Source organism: Xyrauchen texanus, chromosome 24, assembly GCF_025860055.1.
Source record: "Xyrauchen texanus isolate HMW12.3.18 chromosome 24, RBS_HiC_50CHRs, whole genome shotgun sequence".
NCBI classification, from domain to species: domain Eukaryota; kingdom Metazoa; phylum Chordata; class Actinopteri; order Cypriniformes; family Catostomidae; genus Xyrauchen; species Xyrauchen texanus.
In genome coordinates this window covers 5,770,842-5,793,182 of record NC_068299.1, presented here as the reverse complement: position 1 = coordinate 5,793,182, position 22,341 = coordinate 5,770,842, and the positions used below count along the sequence as shown (strand labels likewise).

The 22,341-nt window shown below is 37.5% G+C and overlaps 1 protein-coding gene across 1 annotated transcript; it reads right to left on the bottom strand.

The window, feature by feature from the left end:
• Positions 1-1,817: 1,817 nt before the first annotated feature.
• fhip2a (FHF complex subunit HOOK interacting protein 2) lies at positions 1,818-21,111 on the bottom strand. Its single transcript, XM_052089916.1, has 17 exons — positions 20,827-21,111; positions 19,887-19,965; positions 19,510-19,679; positions 18,988-19,092; positions 18,412-18,534; positions 17,990-18,232; positions 16,559-16,755; positions 15,103-15,217; positions 14,839-14,915; positions 14,049-14,241; positions 12,832-13,004; positions 11,813-11,956; positions 11,601-11,691; positions 10,880-11,023; positions 6,961-7,101; positions 6,547-6,650; positions 1,818-6,097 (listed from the first exon to the last, which is right to left on the bottom strand). The coding sequence occupies exons 1-17, from the start codon at positions 20,869-20,871 to the stop codon at positions 5,986-5,988; spliced, it is 2,256 nt and encodes a 751-aa protein (XP_051945876.1). The 5' UTR covers positions 20,872-21,111; the 3' UTR covers positions 1,818-5,985.
• Positions 21,112-22,341: the final 1,230 nt, after the last annotated feature.

Here is a 22,341-nt window from a genome sequence, read left to right as displayed (position 1 = left end):
AACCTTCGGCCCATTCTGTTGTCCTGAGTGCTCTGGATCAGGTTACATTCAGGATATCTCTGTATTTTGCTGCGTTCAGCTTTCCTTTAACCCTGACCAGTCCCCCAGTCCCTTTCACTGAAAACACCCCCACAGCATGATGCTATCAACATGCTTCAACGTTGGGATGGTATTGCACAAGTGATGAGTGGTGCCTGGTTTCCTCCTGACATCACACAGTTCAATCTTTATTTCATCAGACTACAGAATCTTGTTTCTGACAGTCTGAGAGTCCTTTAGTTGCTTTTTGGTGTCTTGCACTGAGTAGAGGCTTTCGTCTGGCCACTCTGCCATAAAGCCCAGATCGGTGGAGTGTTACAGTGATGGTTGTCCTTCTGCAAGTTTCTCCCATCTCCACATATGATCTCTGGAGCTCAACCAGAGTGACCATCGGGTTCTTGATTACCTCTCTTATCAAGGCCCTTCTCCCCCGATTGCTCATTTTGGCCAGGTGGTCAGCTCTAGGAAGAGTCCTGGTTGTTACAAACTTCAATTATGGAGGCCACTGTGCTCTTGTGAACCTTCCCCAGATCTGTGCCTTGACATAATCCCATCTCTGAGCTCTGCAGTCAGTTCCTTTGACCTCATGGCTTGGTTTTTGCTCTGATATGCATTTTAAGAATGATTAAAAATGGTATACCTTTACTTGAGTACATTTTAATTGCTGTAACTGTACTTTTAATGCGCTATTTTCCCACTATCGGAGTTCGCTACTTCCCTGTCCTGATTTTTTTTTTTATTCATCAACATGATTGACTAGTGAGAGTCTCATGACTCCCGTCAAATCAAATCACACATGAAAAACTTGAACAGCAGCTGCAGATCTGATGCGGGAACGAGATTCCTCAAGCACAGTTCAAAATCTGAACATCACAGCAGCACCTGAAAGGGATTTTCATAGTAAGGCCATTGCTTGATCGTGTCATGCGAGTTTAACTTGCTCAAGCCAGATATCAGCATTAATCCTGCCTCTAATTTGAAGAAACCTATTGAGGTAAATTTTATATTTCTACTCACTAGATTATGTGTGTATAATGTAGCCTGTATATTAGCTTTCTTTCACTGAGATTATTGGGTTTAATGTGAGAGATTAAGACAATGTTATCAACTGGGCTGGCCGATAAAAAAAATCTTGACATTTATCTGAAAAAAAAACGAGAGATGTCCGCAATGTCGATGATAAACTTTTGAGTAACTTTCTATACCTAGCCTATATTCTACACCTAGAACAGGGGTGTTCATTACATTGATCACAATAGCGAGACAACCACTGATTGGTTGATCTAAATAAAATATAAAAGATTGACTTTTTTTCCTGACATCTGTCGCTGTGTGCTTTTTGATTGACAGGTACTACTGTTTGAGCGCTAAAAAGGTACACGCTTAAAAAATAAAATACGATAAACGATAAAATACACTTTATAATTCCACCAGTGCCCATCTTGAAGAAGCATTAATGTAAACGCAGTTGGTTTGGTCTAAAGTGAACGTAAACAGTGGGACAAAGAGTATTTGCATCAAAATTTTGGACGAAATGTACATGTAACCGAATTGAGCACTGTCTAGTAGGCCATATCATATAAAGGCTATTAATCAAACAACAATAACAAGGGAACAAGAAAATCACTCACTACTTTTGGCTGAATAACTTGAGTAGCTTTAAAAGTATTAATATAATATAATACATTTATTAATATATATTTTTAAAATATATATATATTTTTTACAATACCGACCCCTGATGTAGAGAGAGTTTTAATTGGTATAATAAATAACAAGGAAATGAGAGATGATAAAATAATTTATAATAACTTTCTCAAGCTTTATAACAACTTTCCTTCATGCTGTTTCACGTTGATTTCAACTTGTTCATTTGATGCTAACTGTCATCTCTTGGCAAGATAGGGATTTCTGTTGAGATGTTTTTTTACTGGTCACATACATGGCAACGTTTTGGGAGTGATGACCACACAAATCATGGGTGTTGAATCAGGGCCTCAGTTAGAACACTGTTCCATATTTTTCCAGAAAGATGCTAGTTGCATGCAGAGAATGTGGTCTGAAAAGCGAAAATTGCAATACCAATCCAAACCAAATTTGAAGAAAGCAAATGTTTTAATTGGGACTGACTGAAGTGAATAAAGGAAAGCCACAGGAGAAAGCAATTCTCACTGCAGAGTTTTACAGCCCCAAAATTAAGCAATTCAGATCAAATGTCATTTTATCCCAAAAAGCAACCCATTTAACATCCTTGTTCTTTTAAAAAGTGTCATGTTGTGACACCATGGCAGTGACGTTCAAATTCAACTTGTCTGACAAATAACTGTAATCTGTACATTAATGGGAACACATATGTCATGCAAAACACCTGTAGGTCTACGCAGATGAATTACATGGAGAAAACAAAACTTTATAAGTTCTCAGAAGACCAGATTCTTTTTTTTTTAAACCAATTGGAATACATGTTTTTACAACTTTAAAAAAATATTTTTTTTCTTAGACAACTGAAATCAAGGACTGCAGAGGTCATATACTATCACATTCACTGCATTTAAAATAAGGCATCACAAATATCCACATAAATAGGCAACTGAAGACAAAAGACTATTGATTAAGTCAGGGAGAGAAAGGGAATATGCATGCATTTCACACCAGACATGTCTACGGTTATAATTGTACATTTGTATATACATGGTTCAAAAATGATTCAGAACTTGGTATAAAATGTGCACGATTAACAATGAAAAGATGCTATATTGTTCTTTTTCTCTGAGACAGACAAAATGCTCCTATGCGGATCCTTTGGTTTTTTTAAAGAAAATAAAATTAAAAAGACAGACATAACATTTATGCATATGTAAAACTGACAAATATACCCTAGTGTGCAACTCTTGTGGCTATAAATGCAACACATTGATGCAGCTTTAAATATATGATGGATGGAAAATGCAATTCATTTTTGAAAGTTTAAGAAAAATTTTTTTTACCACAAACATTGGTCTAAACCCTGTAAAGAACATTACATAAAAGCCGCAATGTCAAGCCATTTTGAGAAGGCCCTGGAAGCTACCTCTTCCAAAAACTAAAAAACAACTCTTTCAAGCTGTGCCCCTTCTTTGCCAAATGTACACAGTCTGGTTTTAGAACAGTGTGTCCCTTTTCAAAGAGAAGGAGCTTAGCCTGATAACACTTGCTGGTATAATTTCATACTGCTAGATAATGCAAATATAAGAAATAGTTAATTCACCCCACAATTTAAAATGGTAATAATTTACTCACCCTGTATTTGTTTTCTTTTGTCTATGAAACACAAAATAATATCTTATAGGTAGAAAGTCTGAGAAGCTCATTTCTCATTTCCATACAAAGAAAGTGGATGGTGATATTTACTGCCAAGCTCTAAAAAGGACAAAAAAGCAGGGGGCCTGGGTAGCTCAGCCAGTACTGGGCAACTCCAGGGGTGGACTACCACCCCTGGAGTTGCAAATTTGAATCCAGGGTGAGCTCAGTCAGGTCTCCAAAGCAACCAAATTGACTCTGCCATCCGGATTGAGTCACTACACCAACACGACGATTTAGAGCACATTGGTAATTCCAAATTAGGGAGAAATAAAAAGCACCATAGAGGTATCCTAAAAGTAGCCATTATGACTCATGCATTTACAAGTCATAGAACTGCAATTTCAGTTATTATTCACTGAAAATCTTCCCCTCGGCTGTAGCTCTCAAACCTGGCACGATGAATCCAAAGATGCTACTGTCGAATTGAACACAAGCACGAATGAGATTTGTGAGCTCTGGCGGAGGGGATGATTATCATTCAATCACAACTTCAATTTTGGTCTGTTCCTAACACTAAAGTTATCTAATTTTTCCAGAAGACTTTGAATATAGCACACAAGTCGCATGGACTAATTTTATGGTGCTTGTTGGAGCTTAACATCATAAATGACAAACCAAATTTGTTATACAGAAAAAAGAGCTGCCCGGCAATCCTAGGATCTCCTTTTGTGTTTCATGGACAAAAGAAAATGATACAGGGTTGAAACAACATTTGGGGAAGTATGATGGGTGAACTATTCCTTTAAAGGGGTCATGACATGAGAAACCAAATTTGCCTTGATCTTTTGGTATATAAGAGGTCTTTGTATCATTAAAACGTCCTGCAAGTTTAATATTTTAAGACGTCCTCCCCATTCTAAACGAATCATTTATTTAATCAAGCTCAAAATACAGCTCGTTCTGGATTCATGGTTAGAAGTGACGTGACGGTTAGAAGTGACGTACCAGCGTTTGCATATGACCGCCTCCAGCACAAGACAACTACGCTCATTTCGTATCGCCGTGCGCCTCACAAGTGTTCAGTCGATGGACAGCGAGCTCTGACAGAGACTACTTGTGCACAGGAAAATTACGATGCCACACAGATGTGCTGTTCCTGGCTGCGGTCAAACAAAACCTCTGAATAAGCTGCCGAAAGATCCAGACGTCAGGGAAAAATGGATGCAGTTTATTTTTTGCGGACGTCCCAGTCACGGCAGTGTTAACTTAAGCGTTTGTTCTGTACATTTTAAGGATGACTGTTTTGAGAACAAATCTCAATATGATGCTGGCTTTGCCAGAAAACTGTTGCTCAAAGATAAGTCCGTGCCGACTATTCTGGGAACAACGACGACGCAAACTGTAAGTAATCTATTTTAAACTTTAAACTACTTTTTAAAGCGCAATTTCATTCATTATGAATAATCACAGTGTTTTTACTTAGTTTACTTGCATATTGTTCTGGCTGGGGGCGTCAATAATTGATACATAGGCACTGACGTTAGCCAATCATAACAGTGGGCGTTAACACTGAAGTCTTAAATGGAAAATGCCCCCAAAACAGACTGTTTGAATCAGAGGATGAGAAACAGGGTGCGAAAAGGTCATAAATCACTAGATTTTAAAAGTTTTTCTTAAAAAAAAACATATTAATACTATAATTGCACCTAAGGGAACATAATAATACAATAAAAAAACCCATGTCATGACCTATTTAAATGTCATTTTAAACCTGTAATAAATACATGATGATACAAGATGATGGAAACAGCTATTGTCGAGCTGAAACCAAGGCACACACATAACATAATTAAGTTACACAACTAAAATGTTTTAGGAACACTGTCAAGAAAATAAAGGCTGAACCACTCTCCGGGGACCCATGTCAGTGGAATTGAATCAGGTTTGTTTACAGAGTGCAAATGTGTTAAGTCTGATTCAGATCGTTCCAATTCAGATTCCACACTGCTTTTAATACGGTTTACAACAGCGGCAAATAACATCAGAAAGAAAAAGAGAGGACTAGCTTAAAAACTTTTTCAGATTCTCCAATTGTTTAAAAACAGACATTGAATCCTGAGTTATTGCGATTTTACATCACAAATGATTTTATGTAGCATTTGACATTCGTATTTAGCTACTAGTGATTTTTTTTCTCAGAAGAACAAAGAACGCAAAAAAACAGTATCTTTGATCCTGTAACTAACAAACAATAATGCACAGTTAAATATTCAATTTAGTGTGTTCTGCCATTTTTGAACTTCGTATTTAAATAGATTCTGTTTTTACTTACAGACAGAATTTTTTGGCATTACATATTGTTCTTAAGATATGAATTAATACAGTTTTTTACTTTATCTCCTCTCCAGCTGGACTGTTCTGCAAGAGTGAAAAGTCATTCCAAAATTCAGTTTGTCTCTCCAATGCCTTTATCAGAGCGGTTTGCTCAGCCAGTTATTGAAACATCCCCAGATACCGTGCAAGAAACATCCCAGAATGCACGTTTTGTCGCAGGCTGCAGTCTGCGCTGAGGGATGAGTGCAGTTTGGTTTACCATTCCTGTGTCATCCTCCCCCTTTCGTCTGTTTATTCATCCGTTTGTGTCCCGCGTACGGCGGCAAACATTCAGGGAGAAGTGGAGGCGGATGCATGAAACTTGACAAATGCTATAGCGGCAAGCTCTTTGCAGAACTCCTCCAGAACAATGATCCCCTCGAGCAATGTCACGTGATCAATGCTGGAACACAAAAATGATCCTTTTTATCAGATCTAAACTGATTCATAGTAAATGAATGAGTCTTTATTCAACAAGTAAGGGCTGCTATCTGGTAAGGGATAATGTACAGTCAACTGGTCATTATTATGAAATTCTCCCACAATGGGGTCCTGATCACCCTGTAAGGGGTAGTTTTATGACAGTATCAGTATCAACTGACTGTACATGATACTGCTTATAACCTGGCTACTTAGCAAATAAATAAATAAATGGACATGCAATATTGATTTGAGTTTAAATTATTTTACTATGCGAGAAGAGGCTGCATAGTGATATAAGAGACTAAATGGCTACAAAGCCAAAATGCAGTAATTATAACACAAGTGAAACAATGTTTCAAAGGCAAAAACCTTTCTTGATCGTCCAGTCAAATGTGGATTATAAAACAGAATTTCTGAAAATAAAAATACCTCATCCCCTCAGGCTCGAGTCCCAGGAGTCTCTTCCTCACCAGCAGAAGTTTAGGGGTGAAATCAGGAATGCGGTGAGTTCTCAACATCAGATCTCCAACCACCTGATCAAGCATCCAGGCAAACAGCAGTACAATGGGTTAAACAGTTTGCATGGGTATGAATTGATCCAATTCAGCCTTATTTAGGCCAAGCTGAAGTATCTGAACAAATATATTTTGTCAAAACTAAAATCTTTTCTTTCAAGATGAAGTCGTATTGAGTCAGGGCCGGTTTTCAGCAACACATTTTGAATCCATAAATTAAAATGCCTAGGTTCATGCCTGTAAAACTGAAAACTGCAGTGCTAGGATTATTGATGTTATCACTAATAGGGTTTAAGTAGTGATTCAGTGTGGAGAAGAGCAGTCGTACCCTGACAATGACTGAGAAGAGAGACCTGCAGCCCGGCGCCAGGTTAATGTATGGGTCGAGCAGATACTCATGAAGATGAGCGTGAGGCAACAGAGAGAGTTTAGACAGCACAGACGTCACCTGCAGGTTAACATCATACGGCTGGACGGAAAAAGACAGACAAACAAAGAGAAACATCAAGAGAATTTCAAACAATGAAAAGGCTTTAAAGCAGCAGCTGATACATCACAAATTCTAGACACCAGGGACCGGATTCATGAAACGTTCTTAAGAAGGAAATTCTTCTTCACTACCATATTCTTCTTATTTTGTACATTAAGTTAAGAATATTTAGTATTCCCGAAAAAAATAAAAAGAAAAAAAAATCTTTAGAAAGCTCATTGGTTTTCTTAAAGGTGCAGTATGTAAGATTCAGAAACCCTTGTTATTAATGACACCTGTGGCCGTTAAGTGAACTGCAGCCTAGGGTTGTGCCGATGGACGATATCATCGTCCATCGTGATGGCTGACCAACATCACGATGTAGAGCCACCATCGTGATGCCACGCCCCCTTTTGCGAGTCTTGCTACTGTGACTCACTAATCCTAGTCTCTTCTATAGTTAACCTAAAAACTTTGCAGGGATTGCTCTGTAAATTAAATTGAGAATATAACTAATGCATATATGCTATTTTAAATACTGTAGTATATGCCAGAGACGTGACGTGTTAGTCTGTGAAAATACCGTGTCAGGCAGGCTACACAAATATTGATCTTGATTCATTTGTTAGCTTCTTGTCTTTTTTTTTACATGTCACTGTACATTTAGATTAAAATATTTTATGTTGTAGGCTACAAGAAAATAGCCTTTATTAATTAATTATTAGTAGTTGTAGTGTCTCAGAAAATCTTGCTCATTGTCACATAGCTCTTGTATACACTGAAGCGGCAGTTTAAGATAAACCCAGACCAGCGAACGTCAAATAACTTTTGTCTGGTTAATACTTTTAAAGAAAAATTTCCTTGGCCATAAATCCATAATGTCAAATCAAATGAAAGAAACAAGGTGAATATGAATAACACACATTTATTAAAACATAGAAGAACAACAAGAAAACAGGAACAACACTCAGACTAACATTTCACTTATAATTAGCAGCACAATTAAATTCAGCACAGGCTACAAAATAAATTAGGTTATTGAAATATTGTAAAGCGGTCATATGAACTCCGCAACGGATGGCGAAAAATGCGTAAAGAAGTCTAATATCTTTCACCATAGACCATGTTTAAATTTCGATGTTTCTGGCCAGAAATACCAACATATTCACTTTATCTGGTTTTAATAAGCTGCGGATTGCAGTAACTACACACCCGCTGTGCTGAAGACCCGCTCTGATGGAGTACTGGTAGCACATATGCACAGATATTTCCGTGCTAATCTTGCCATGAACGGAAACCTTTTGTCGTTCGTTTTCCAACAAGTCAGCGGGTCCTCTTCCCCATCAATGGCCATTTCCTGCAGGTACATGGTCATTTCTGCCTCGACCTTTTGCTCATCAGTGAGTAAAATAACGAAATTATAGTTTTTAAGTGGAAAATAGTATTTATGTAAAGAGATATATTAAAATAAAAAGTGCACAACTCTTCTTAAGTGAAAGCTAAAAAAAAATGCTTCACGTGTCGTGCAACCTACTGATAAAGCGCCGACGAGTCATTAGTTGGGTTAGTAAAATAACGAAATTATAAATTTTCATATAATTTTTGAAAATTATATGAAATTATATAATCCCCCCCCCCACCCAACCGACGATATCATCGTCCATCGCGATGTTTTACTGTCAACATCGTCAACTGCCAATTTAGGGGACATCGTCCAACCCTACTGCAGCCAGCTACCTGTTGCTCCATAGGGACACGAGCATCGGCCAAAACAATGTCGTAACGTACAAAGAGACAACGTGATTCACCGGCATCATGCTGACAGACGAGGTAGCATAATTAAAATTACACAGTTATGATTGTTTTACTACAAACTTTGAGAATGTATATTATTATATGTATATGACTCTCCTGTGCTGGAACAGGGCTAAAACAAAGTGTGGATATAGGTTTGTCTATGCAAGACTGTAGTTTGAGGTAATCACTTTTCATTGCATGATACATTGACTGTATTTATACGTTTTATAATAATAGAATGTATATATTTTCAGTATAACCAAGATACGTTAAACTAATGAATGGGTCTTTTTGCATTATCTTGAACATTGTCTAGCATTCATTTCATGAGTTATTGTAGTTTACCTTGCTGAATAATTACAGATTATTTATTTAAACATTGTTTATGACAGTTAGCCCTACTGTGCAGGCAAAATCACGTTAGCTAAAATGATGTTTGATACCCAAAACTGAACGAAGGTCCCTCCAGGAATCAAATGCTCTGTCGATGTACACTTTAGTTTTCGCTCGACCACGATCATGTTCCCACTTAGCCAGATGGGATTCAGTAGATAAATGTTTTTTGTTTTTTTGGCTTACTCTGAGTCGGTGTTGTGCTGGTATCCGGACGTTTGCTGGATTCCATCTCTAAGATAATGTTATCTAGTGTTGCAATTTGTTGTCACTGTTGAATAGCGGAAGATAAGCTATTACTGAGGCAAGGCTCTCGGGAGTGCGCATAAACATCAAATCCTTTGGATTTTCCAGGCAAAAGCGACCCACTCCCTTCACATGAAAATCAGTCTACATGCTTTAATAGGCAACCTAGGTAGTCCGCGAAGGGCTCATTTTTTTTTGTTGCGCTACAAGCCCTTCACACATTGGCAAAAATTACATGAACATTTTTACATATTGCACCTTTAAGAAAAACGTTATTATGTTTTTTAAATCGTCATAATAACATCTTAAATTTATGATTATCTCACAGTTGATTTTTTATTATTTATTATTTAATGGGCTGTTTTTGTAGAAATTTGATTATCGAGCAAAACACGTTTTGGACTGTTTTTGGTTTTATGTTATTTTTATTTTAAACATTCAAACTAACCACAAACTTCAAACAATACATTATAATTTGAAGCTTCTTATTGTGGTGACCAATCATGCAAGTCAATTCAAATGAATGCACAGCATAACGTGCTCACTCTGCGATCTATATAGTCCATAGAAACATAATTATATCATTAGAAAGCGGAGACTGTCCTCCGCCACCCTTTCCCATGCGATATAATTATCAAGTTCTGAAGGAGACCATTTTTCCTTGCAGTAATTTCCTCAGTGAGAACCTCCAACTCTTGTAAACTCAAGATGTTCACTTTCTTTTCCTCTATGTCAAATTAAGTTATCAAATATTTACCAGCAAGAAGTTCTCCAATGATGATTAATGTTGTTGAAGTAACTCATCTCACGCACTTTACATATCAAGACAAAATCATGAGCAGGCTAGTACAATCAGAAAATCTGATTATAAAAGAAAAAACTAACATGCTCTTCAGAAAAGAATTGAGAATGTCTTGAGGAAGTTTTCAAGAATTGCACTTAATAACATTTGTATGAAATGCTTATAATTTATCCTAAGAACTTTCTTCTTCTTCTTTTTTTTTTTTTTTAAGAATCTGGCCCCAGGACATTTGAATAATAATAATAAACAAAATAGATATGGGTGAACATGTCCAGCGCACATTTATCTCCAAAACCAAAAGAAAAATATACATATTTAGCATGAAGAAAATTAAAGCCTAATTAACAGCAGAATTAATAAGTGCTGTTATAAAATTACAAGCTTCACATTGTTGCCTTAAACTCTCCAAAATTGGCTATTTTGTCAGGTTTTGTGAGATTCACCCTTATGTCCTATACTGTAAATACTATTGCATGCTATTGAATCGCATTAACTATCAGCACATCAACATGTCAGTACACGTATCTATAGTTCACACACCTGGTCAAGGATTCGTCCCATTCTGTCAAACAGCACTTTGAGGAAGTGTCCCTCGAAAAAAGGACTTTCCAGATCACACTTCTCAAAGGGTTTGGGACAGCTTCGCCAGTCCCACCTCTGACAAACCCCACAGAAGTCCCGAAACTGTCAACATACAACCAAATATTATGACATTGGCATTAAAAGGTCTGCACTTATATAGCGCCCTTTTAACCTTAACGTTATTCAAAGTGCTTTACACTGTGACTCATTCACCCATTCATACACCAAATGGCGGCAGAGCTGCCGTGCAAGGCGCTAGCCTGCCATTGGGAGCAACTTCGGGTTCAGTGTCTTGCCCATGGACACTTCGGCATGTGGAGTTGTGTGGGCCAGGATTCGAACCACCAACTCTGCGATTAGTGGCCGACCCGCTCTACCAACTGAGCCACAGCCGGCCCAAATCTGACATTTGTAATTATTTTCATGGGAAAATATAAAAAAGCAACACTCGACATCACAATGCAGCAACAAATGGATCTTAATAATAATAATGGTTCAATAAATTTTGCAATTCTACCTTGTCACGCAACTTGCAATTAAAACAGATGCTCTGAAAGTGCCTCTGATCTAAACTACTATAGCAAAAAAGGCATTAGAAATGCAAGATTGATTGATTTCCATGAGTCAGTTTAAACTGTCCTGTAAATGAACCATTGGTATCAACAGTTTAATTCCTCACCTGTCTGTGTGCATCTCTCAAGTAAGTGTCATAGCCTGTGCCCTCAACCTGATAGGACGATTTTGCCTCATCTGGCACCAAACACAAGAAACTATGGGGAGAGAACATTAAATGATTTCCAGCAAAGATAACATTTGTCATAAAATGATGAAAGAAAGAATCTGACGTATCAAAGCTGGTCAGATGTGACATGGAAAGGTATGCTGGGGTACCTGTTAACTATCTTGTGAACCTCGGTCTTCCCATCAGGTTTGGTGTGTTCTGTGCTCTGTGGCGGAGAGCACCTTAACCAATCAGGACTGGAGAGTCTGTTATCAGGGGAAAGGTCTGAGAACAGCGGGTCTTCCTCCAGATCTCTGAGGAAACAATGCAAATCACCCATAAGACTATAAAATGAGAACATGCATACAACACCTCATACAGTATGTGCTTTGATCTCTGAAAATACATACTTCACACAACCCAAGACTGCAGTATAAAGCATCCCAAAAGAAATTACTGAAGAAAAAGTGGTAGAATTGTTATGGTGCAATACCACCATAATGCAGAGCTTTATATATATATATATATTTGAAAAAGCATCATTATAAAACATTTATTTCCGACCTAAACACTGATTTTAAGAATCACACTCAAAGCCATTGTAAAAGGCTGATAAACTCACACCTGTTAATGCTATGTTAATGTGCCAAGTGCTTGGCCACAACAGATACATACATTATGCTAATTAACTATATCACTTAGCCCAGTATTGAAATTTTTTATAAAAATGAACTATTTTTAGAGCATTGGTGTCTTTTATCCTAACATTGTTACCAGCATTTTATAAAACATTAGGTCACTCAAGGTCATGTGTGACATGTTTAACTCAATTGCGATAACTGCGATTATTTTGAAAATTATTGCGACTTTCATGCGTTAACAAACATTTTTAAATAGTAAATGTTTCCCTTTGACCAAAATGAAGTCATGGCCAAACATGCTTAATTGCCAATAGAATTTAGATTTTATTTCGATTAGTTGTTCAGCCCTACATAAAACAATGATTACCCTGAAATGAAAAACTTCATGAACAGTCTGATTACACTACATCCAACACAACATTTCAAAAATATAACTTCAGTTGTCATGCATTTAAGTTTTATTCATTCATAATTGTGGTGAATTCAGGATCTTGAAAAAAGCAGGGTTTGGAAGTGTAGATCAGAATGATGGAGACAGCAGCTCTTACACAGCATCATGTGGTTGGCCGTTCTCCATGTGTTCCCGCTCCTCTCGTTCCTCTGGCTGTTTGTTTTCCATGTAGTTGCGTTCCTCTAAGCAGCGCAGCACCAGGTTCTGTAGAATGTGCTGACAAGGCTTCTGCAGCAGATGCTCAAACAGCCTTAGAGTCATGATGCTGATCTAGAACCACACACAAAACCACACCTTCATTGAGTCCTTCAGAAGAACCTCAATACTGCAGAAGTATATATGTAACGAGCTGATGAAGATTTGTGTAGAACATCTTATGTGATATATCCAAATCCACTGCCACCTGTTTTCAATTCCAAAATGTAGATCACATTACATTTGAAAAATTAGGTATTGTTGACCCAAAAATGAAAAGTCTCATGATTTACTCACACTCCTGGCATCCCAGATGTGTCTGATTTTCTTACTTCTGCTGAATACAATTGAAGATGTTTAGAAGAATATCTCAGCTCTGTAGGTCCATACAATACAAGTGAATGGGTGCCAACATTTTGAAGCTCCAAAATCCAAATCAAGGCTTCATAAATGTAAAACATATGAGTCCAGTGGTTACATCCATGTGTTCAGACACACTATAATAGGTGTGGGTAAGAAACAGATCAATATTTAAGTCACTCCCTGCCCAGTAGGGGGCGATATGAAGGAAGAATGTGAATAACCAAAAACAGAAGGTGAAAGTAAAGGAAAAAGGACTTAAACATTGATCTGTTCCTCACCAACACCCATCATATCACTGCAGAAGACCACCAGTGTTATCTGGAGTACTTTTGTTGCCCTTAAGTGGATTTGAGCTTAAACATTTTGGCACCCATCCACTTGCATTGTATGGACCAACAGAGCTGAGATATTCTTTTAAAAATCTTCATTTGTGTTCAGCAGATGAAAGAAAGTCATATACATCTGGGATGGTGAGTGGATGAGTCAATAACAAGAGACTTTTCATTTTTGGGTGAACCCTTTAAGGCCATTTTTAAGGCCAGTACATGTGCAAAGATTTCAGTACATGTGCATAGAGTTTCAGATCTATGCTAGAGAATGAAACCATGTTTCTCTGAACGAAAACAAATAAACCCCAGACTCTGGTCCACACCAAACAAAATGTGTGAAAGGTCCCTATAGTCGACTATAGATCATAGATCTAGATCATCCAGTCAAAGCAGGATGAGGTGATGTGTAGAATGCAGTCAGGGTTACCTCATCTGACAGGTGGTCACAGTGTTCTATGAGTCTGTGCCTCAGGGGATGCTGGGTAATGCCAGCAAGTGTCTCTGGTCCTGTTTCCTCTCCCAACAAGAAGTAAACTGTCTCTTGCAACAGAGCCTCTGAAGTCACCTGTCTTATGATCCTGTTTAACAGGGCTGTGGACGTCAGAATACCGACCTCTGACCTAGAATGATACATCAATGAAAAAAGTTAAGAGCAAGAGTGTGTGCAAGAGAGAAAGATAACACTTTTTTTTTTAAAGCAGAGTATTGGGGTTCTAGTGCATAAAAATTACATACTAATACTACAAGTACATTAGCAGTGGAAGTGAGAATGGCTGGAGACAACTTAAAAGTCAACATGAAATCTAAATGAATCCCATTTACTTTACGTTATGTACATTTACACAACATCAAATAAAAGTAAATAAACTATATGTCTCCATAATCGGTTATCATATTGTAATAAAGTGCTTGACCTCTTAAACGACATTCCTTTTTGGCTGATGTCATCAAGCCCTCATACCTTTTAACCCGTCCCCTTTCTGGTATGTAACTTTTCACAGTCCAATCAATTCCAAATGGGTAAAATCAGATCCCAAACCTAATTTTTTCACTTACAAATATGTCAGATCATGGAAGCAATTGCAAACTGCATTCTATGTTGACTTTCAATTCTTGTTTTACTATATAAATGTCTACCCCTCGTTCTCTTGCCAACACACTCAATGAACTACATTGTTCTATACAATGACATTTTACAGTATTTAAAGGTAACTTACGTTTGCATTAGCTGAGGCTCCATTACAGCAACAAAAAAACATTCTCTAACGGCACGGGCCAGAACTGCAGCAGCTGTCTACAGTACAAAACAAACACCTAAACTCATAAATGCTACAAAACAAACACCTCATCCTCTTTGTATGAAATTGTCCATCTGGTCCAAAAATGTCTCCATATATTCTAGTCATATTTAGTTTGATAATGGTTAGTGAGTAATGTCTATTTGCCAGCTTCATCCAGGTTTTTGATTGAATTGTTTTTACCTTCTGAGCCTCTTTGATGAGCTGATCGCAGTAGTCCAGCCATGATAGGAAGGAAATGAGTGCACGTTTGCCAGCAAAAGCCACAGCATCCTCCTTTAGATTATACACATCCAACCTATACACATACATACACTCCAATTTAGGGCTGGGTATTGATACAGATTTCCCGATTAAATTTGATTCATATGCTCTCGATTCGACAAATAAATGCATTCAATCAATAAATAAGATCTTATGTTTCATATATAATTTGTACTATTTACAAATATTTACATTAATTTGTTGAACACGTAAAACCATTACTGTCTCTTTAAAAAACAAAACAGCATTTCTGTAGCAGCACTTTTAAATGAGCGCATGTTAACTAGCGAGGACTCGAATGGCTTTACCTCATCTGTGCGATGCATAATTAGAATTAGAATTTTTGTTTTTGGAGTTGTTTTTGATCAACAACTGATTGTAAAGACCATAAAGGGTATTAAAAGAGACATTATTCAATGACAAATGGGATGCGTAGATCTCCTCTTTGGACACATTCCACAGAACAGTTTTTACTCTCAACACGCTGTGAAAGGATCTCGCTGCTGAACATTTCACAACTAAACTACACAATTACTAGTGAGTGAAATGTAAACATTTACCAGCCAGTTACCAAATATTTTCATTTTATTCACAAAATTTGGTTGCAAATGCAAGTGATTTCCTCTCTTAGTGGAGGGTTGCACATTGAGTGATAGATCGATTTTAGGATTTAATAATTGATATGGAGATCATTCAATCAAAGATCGCGATGCATCGGAAAAACACTATTTTTACCCACCCATTCTCTAAATAAATACAAAAAAGTAATTTTTTTTTTTCCATTAATTTTAGGATTGCTCTTAAACATTTTTTTTAAAAGGTTAGATATACTTATTTTTTGCATGTTCTGGATTTTCTCACGAATGGTCGACCACGTTAAGCGTGGTGAGAAGAACGTGTCTGACGTATGCCCACTACAACTTCTTTGTGATACTCTTTTAGTAAAGTCAATGGCCCGAAGATGCGCACATACGATGACTGCATCCGCGAGTTGAGAAAATCCGGCCGGCCTAGATTATGAAGAAATTTACGTCACGCATACTCTGCGTGGATTGATCCATGTTTTAGAGCGTAACTTGTAAACATTTATATTCAGCCAATACATTTCTTTGATTTTCCAATATTATTTTAAATACATTTTCAGCCTGGAAATCACCATTTAAAAAATTCCTGATGTTTTCCATTTTTTTCATGACTGTAGGAACCCCGTATTTAGGTTAAGCTTTATCAACAGCATTTGTGGTCTAATGTCAGTTTCCACAGAATATATTTTCTACTCAATCCTCAGAACTTACAACATTACTTTAAAATGTAAACTTGGTTATGTTTGAGTAATATAATGTAGGTTTTGGACTAGAAAGGGTTATTCCTGTACCCCCAGTTTACAGACTCCACAGTTTCTATGTCAAGGGGGTCCATGGACTGTGGCAGGGCCCGGTAGAACTGTGCCAGCCGGTCTGTGAGCAGGTGACTGAGCTCGGTGTTCTCAGTGAGGCATTTGGCTGCAGCCGGTTCAGGCAAACTGACTATCAGCATCAGCCCCTCACATGCTTTCACCACAATACGCCCATCCTGAGAGAGAGAGAGAGAGAGAGAGAGAGACTACATCAGTCAACACACATAAACAACACATCTGTCCTCAAATTATCTCAACAATCACATTCAAGTATTTAATAGCTGGACGAGTCAAAAGGTTAGAAGAACTGGCTCACAAGCACAATGCATAATGATCTAGGCTACTATCACACTTAAACCCAGGTTACTTTAAATATGCAACCCCTGTAGGCTATTTAGTACATTTCAAGTTGCCTTGGCTTGGATTAGAAATAGTGCAAAAACAGTAAGTGACAATAAAGGGGTCATGAATCCTACATTTTAATAACAACATGCTTTTTCTGAGGTTAACATAAATGTTAGTAAAAGTTTTTGCTCCAAAAATCATCTCTCAAACCAAGATGGACGCGTCCAGGCAAACCTTTGTTGTGCTTGCTCTTTCGGAATACAAACGGGCGGAAAGAAGTAGCCATTGTTGGCAATACTAGTCGATAAAAACATCAAAAAGCAGTATTTTGAACAGATAATGGCAAAGTATAATGTCCACATATAGAGGTTAGGTAGTACTGTGAGCACCCCTGACTTTATTGAGACACAGACAAACAGAAGTGCTAATGAACAATATATTACTAATGTTTCACTTACTGTTGATGCGCTGAGCAGCCATTTTGGATTCTGAAGTCTGGGTTGTTGACGTTCATTTGAGTTTCCGAGTTGGAACTCTGACTTTAGGGGGCGTTCCAGTTAAAAGTCCCTACTGGGAACTTCGAATTTCTGACTACCGAGTGCAAAATATGGAACGCACCATTACATCATCTTCTAGCGCTTAGTGACAGCAAAAGCTCAACTGTGCTTGATGACACCCACTAATAAGTGCAAATAATTCCAGGTGCCCACACATACTGCGCGTTCAAGAGTATGCACGGTTAGAAAAATCGGGCCGCAATGTGTTCAGTGCTGGAGTACTCTACGGATGAAAAATTTGCATCAAGCGTCCTATACGCAGACGCCTAGCATTCACGTCAAACCAAAGTATTCAGTTTCAGATTAAGGAGATATAAAAGAGATATACTGTTGGGAGTACCACCAGGAACAGGGTTGAGAAACACTGCATTATAGTATGTTTTCACATTTCAATGAAGTCTAATCCAATTTGATTCCTTTTAGAATCCAAACATCTAAAATTCATAAGGATGACTGATCTTGTTTCAGCCAGCAGGGGGTGAGTGTGGTAGTGGAGCCATGTACTCACCGGACTCTTAGTGAGGTTGAGCAAGGAGTTGACTAGGTTGCAGTTGTCATTGTTTGACAGTGTAGAATGGACGGAGGGACTAGCTTCTCCTGGGTTGGTGGCTTTATGCACTGCATCTTCCTGGGTGGATTTGACTGGACTGATATTTTGGTTCCGATTCTGCCCCGTGTCTGGAGAGGATGGATCCTCTTTTACTAAATCATCTCCATCATCTTTAGCAGCTTCCAACTTTTTTGTCTTATTCTGCAGATACAAGCATAACTGGAGAATGAAGAACTACAAGAATGCCAATAGTAGTTCTGTTCCAAAAACTTTTAAGGCATCATGGCACAAAGTCAGTTCAAAAGTAATAAGATTATTACTTTTCAGACAGAGTGAGAAAGAGGGAGAAAAAAAACACAGACATATTTCACAAAACTCACTTCCAGGAAGAAGTTGACGAGGTAAGGGTCCTGCTTAAGTTTGGCACAGACGGTACACAGAAACTGAATCTCTTCATTCTCTGTAGGAGCAGCCAGAACCTCCCCACACAGATGGATCAGTTTCTGAGGAAACACCACACAACATCTTGTGTGGTCAGATAAACATCTGAAGGATTTATTCTATGTCTTTATCAATGACATTACAGCTGTATTAGAGACAGATTTGCAATAATCAATGCTTTCTAACAAGCTATATGAAAATTCAGTCAGGAAAAACTCTTACTATTTCTGGAGTTTATAGTACATAAACACAGTATGCAAATTTACTGTATGCAGAGAATACCCAGATCAACTACATTTGGCAAAATGTGCAGTATACAAAAGAGCACACTGCGTTGTGTAATGTATCTCACAATGCAATATAGTAGACTTGATCTTCCATTTCCCATGTGACAAATGAAAAATTGTTAAAATTTGTTAACAGTATACAGTGTGTACTGTGCAGTATGCTTATATTCCTTTCCAAACATAGGCAGTGTGTAAAGTCAGAACGGAGTATAAGACTGTGCTTATCACCTGTACAGGTCTGTGCACATTGATGTGAGGCAGGAGCGGCTGGCGAATTCGACCCAGCAACTTAGTGTAGAAACTCAGAACCTGCTGTTTCATTCCAGGAGGGCACTAAGGGAAAAGAAATCCAGTTTAAGCTACATAGACCAAAGAATCACAGGTACGCTTACCGAGGGTACACCTGTGGAGCTACATATTCATGTGATTATCTAATCAGCAAATCGAGTGGCAGCAGTGCAATACATAATTCTCTATGGAGAATGGCCAGACTAGTTTGAGCTGACGGAAAGGCTACACTAACTCAGATAACCACTCTGTAAAATTGCAGTGAGCAGAATAGCATCTCAGAATGCACAACACGTCGAACCTTGAGGTGGATGGGCTACAACAGCAGAAGACCACGTTGGGCACTTTATTAGGACCATAGTGTACTTAGAACAGTGGCTTTCTAATCTACCCACAGCTCATTTCTGGGGTGTCACCACCAAGCATTTGTTTAAAACAGTAATCATCATCATCCATACTCACATCTGCCTTGCCCAGGGTGTAGAGTGTCTCCAGGATCTTGTGGTGGAGAAGATATTCCATACAGGGTCCCGTCTCTCCTGACTCTCTTTCCCTCTCCTCCTGGGTCAGAATATCCAGCATCTGCTGCAGGTGGGAGGGGATGTTGGTATCCGTCACCGGGGCTTTGTCATCTACATAAACAAAAAAAAGCAGATATGACAACAAAGAGTTATTTGGCAATGTGCAAAAGCATGTCATACACATTTAAGTCAGGTTATTAAATGCTTCCATTCTGCTGCTCCTATTTATCGTTACCAACAAAAGGCATGGCTAAACACATTTTTAGTAACATTCACAAGGTAAGTCAGTATGGAGAGCCACTGCAGATAAGCTCTCACCTGAGGTCTCTATGTAGTAATGTGTGATGGCCTTCCAATGATAGACAAAGTCCTCTTGCAAGGGCAGTGATGGCGCAAGCTGAAAAATCAAATAATCGATCATAAACATCTGTCGATTCTCACACCAAAATTAAATGCATACTAAATGATGAGGAAAATCAAATTGCTGCAAGAATTAATGTGTGTTTGGTACACTAAGCTAATACAGGTGTAGTTCATCAAATTAACTATAAACATGTTCCATAAGTTTGACAACCAGACTTTAATCCAAACTTATTTTTTGCTTTCTTTCAAATAAAATCCAATTGGTTTGACATTCTGCTATTTAATTCAATACAACTCTTGTTCGTGGGACAAAAGTAATGTACTCAGAGATTTTACGTCAACAGCCCGACAGTGACGTACAGAACAGATATTGTTTTGATTACTAAGTGTGTGACACAGAAACAACTGTTTGTTTACATCCTGAAAATGTCTTGCTAGCATGCTAATTGGCTAATCCCTATACATGCTATGCATAGTTCACGTCATACTGGCAATATCTTCGTAAAAATGTGTGATAATATTAATGTATATTCATTATAAGCTCGAAATATTCACGTACACGGAGACATTCAGCCAAATAAACCACAAATTGCGCAAGACTTAGCACAGCTGCTACATACAAATACAAAGGCTGAATGTGACACGACTGATCGTAAAAATCACAATGTACTACAATGCCAACGACACAAACCTTCAAACACCCACCAATAAACAGCGAGGGACTTTTAAAAGGTGTTTTCCATTTGTTGTTTGTAGCATCAGCTAGTGTGTTTAGTAGCTAGTGTCTAGCAGGCCTTTAGCGCATCCAAACAAACTGACTCTCACTTTCCGAATTCATATTTAATCAGTCAAACTGACAGTAAATGTGTTCTTATAGTATTGTTAAAGGTCTCACCGCCTCGACAGCGTGCTGTAGGATGGAGGTGAATTTGGAGAACATGTTGTTTTTGGACAGGAGGAGTCTGGTTTTGGAGATCTCCCCTCTCTTGCCTCTGCTTCTCTTGCTGCGGTGATCCAGATTGAAAATTTACACTAAAACTCACGTACATATTCCAATACACTTCGATTGTGTGTATTTACAGTTCACCACGTGCACACTGTAAGGTAGGTAAGGAAAACCATGGACAGTTACACTGAGAATAATGTGGGTTTGTCTTTTTAAGGACACGGTGGCACTTTCCTTCCGCACCAGACATACAGAAAAATTAGATCAGTGACCACTGCCGCCAATGTACATCAGATTCTTGCAAAATAATATACTGAAAATAGATGAACCAATATTTTTTTATACTTTGTAATAATTTTATTTTAAACGAGGCTTTAAGAAGAAGAATATATATATATATAATTGAAACTGACAAGACATTAATGAAATTTTGGATAATTGCAAGTTTTTATTATATATATATATATTTTTTTTGCAGAGAGCACACACAATTTTGTACGTTTTTTAATTATTATTATTATTACTGATGTTGATGTATATAAAATACTTATAACAAAAAGACTCTTATTGTGAAATTTACAATCCAGGACAGGAGCATGGGGCAAAAATGCCATTATGACAGAAATGCCCCTGAAATTAAAAAAATGGGGGCAAATGAATTCATTTGTTTTTTACTTGTACTTTTTAATATTCTAGAATAGCTCTGGTTATACTTAATGGCACATAAATGTGAGTTGATGTAAAGTAAGAAATGTTCAGTCTAAAGAATTTGTATTAATGGACTGATACAAATGTACGTATTTCACACTATGTTTTACAAGTTTGGAAAAATGATGCCCGCATAAGGGTAAATAAATAAAATTGCCCCTGAAAATCAAATCCAGTGAGCATATATTGCCCCTTAATGTAAAAGTTGCTTTCTGACACTGGTGCCTTGTAATGTGGTAAGAATATCTGTTCAATAATAATACAATTGGCATACTGTAAATAGACCAGCCAATCACATTGCGCTAACATTTTTTTATTTTTATTTTAGTAGGCTTTTGTTTAAAAACTGAATCTCATTCAATTTGAATTACATGAAATCTGGAGTCATTGCTAAATGCAAATATCAAACACTTTTTCTTTTATTTATTTTTTACAATGTTGTACATATTTTTTTAATAATAATTACAACAATATTAATAACAATGGTAACACATATGGCCTAATGACCCGGGATTTAACTACAAACAGGATGTACAGTATATATCCTGTTATTTTGGAAGTGATTTATTTACTTAGATTTTTTATGATTTTAAGCCATTTTTAAAGACTCGTTTAAAAAAATTTTTTTTACATTATTATTATTATTATTATTATTATTATTATTATTATAGGACACTTATAGTGAAGTGAAGGACTTTTATAATGAAGGTTTATGGCTGATAGTGCTGCTGATGTCGGCAATATTTCTTTCTACAG

Coding starts and splice junctions, on each gene's coding strand:
- fhip2a (XM_052089916.1), bottom strand. CDS start 20,871: ATGTTCTCCAAATTCACCTCCATCCTACAGCACGCTGTCGAGGCG. Junction 13,005..14,048: donor GTGACCACCTGTCAGATGAG/GTAACCCTGACT, acceptor GTGTGGTTCTAG/ATCAGCATCATGACTCTAAG. Junction 11,957..12,831: donor GGCCAACCACATGATGCTGT/GTAAGAGCTGCT, acceptor TTGTTTCCTCAG/AGATCTGGAGGAAGACCCGC.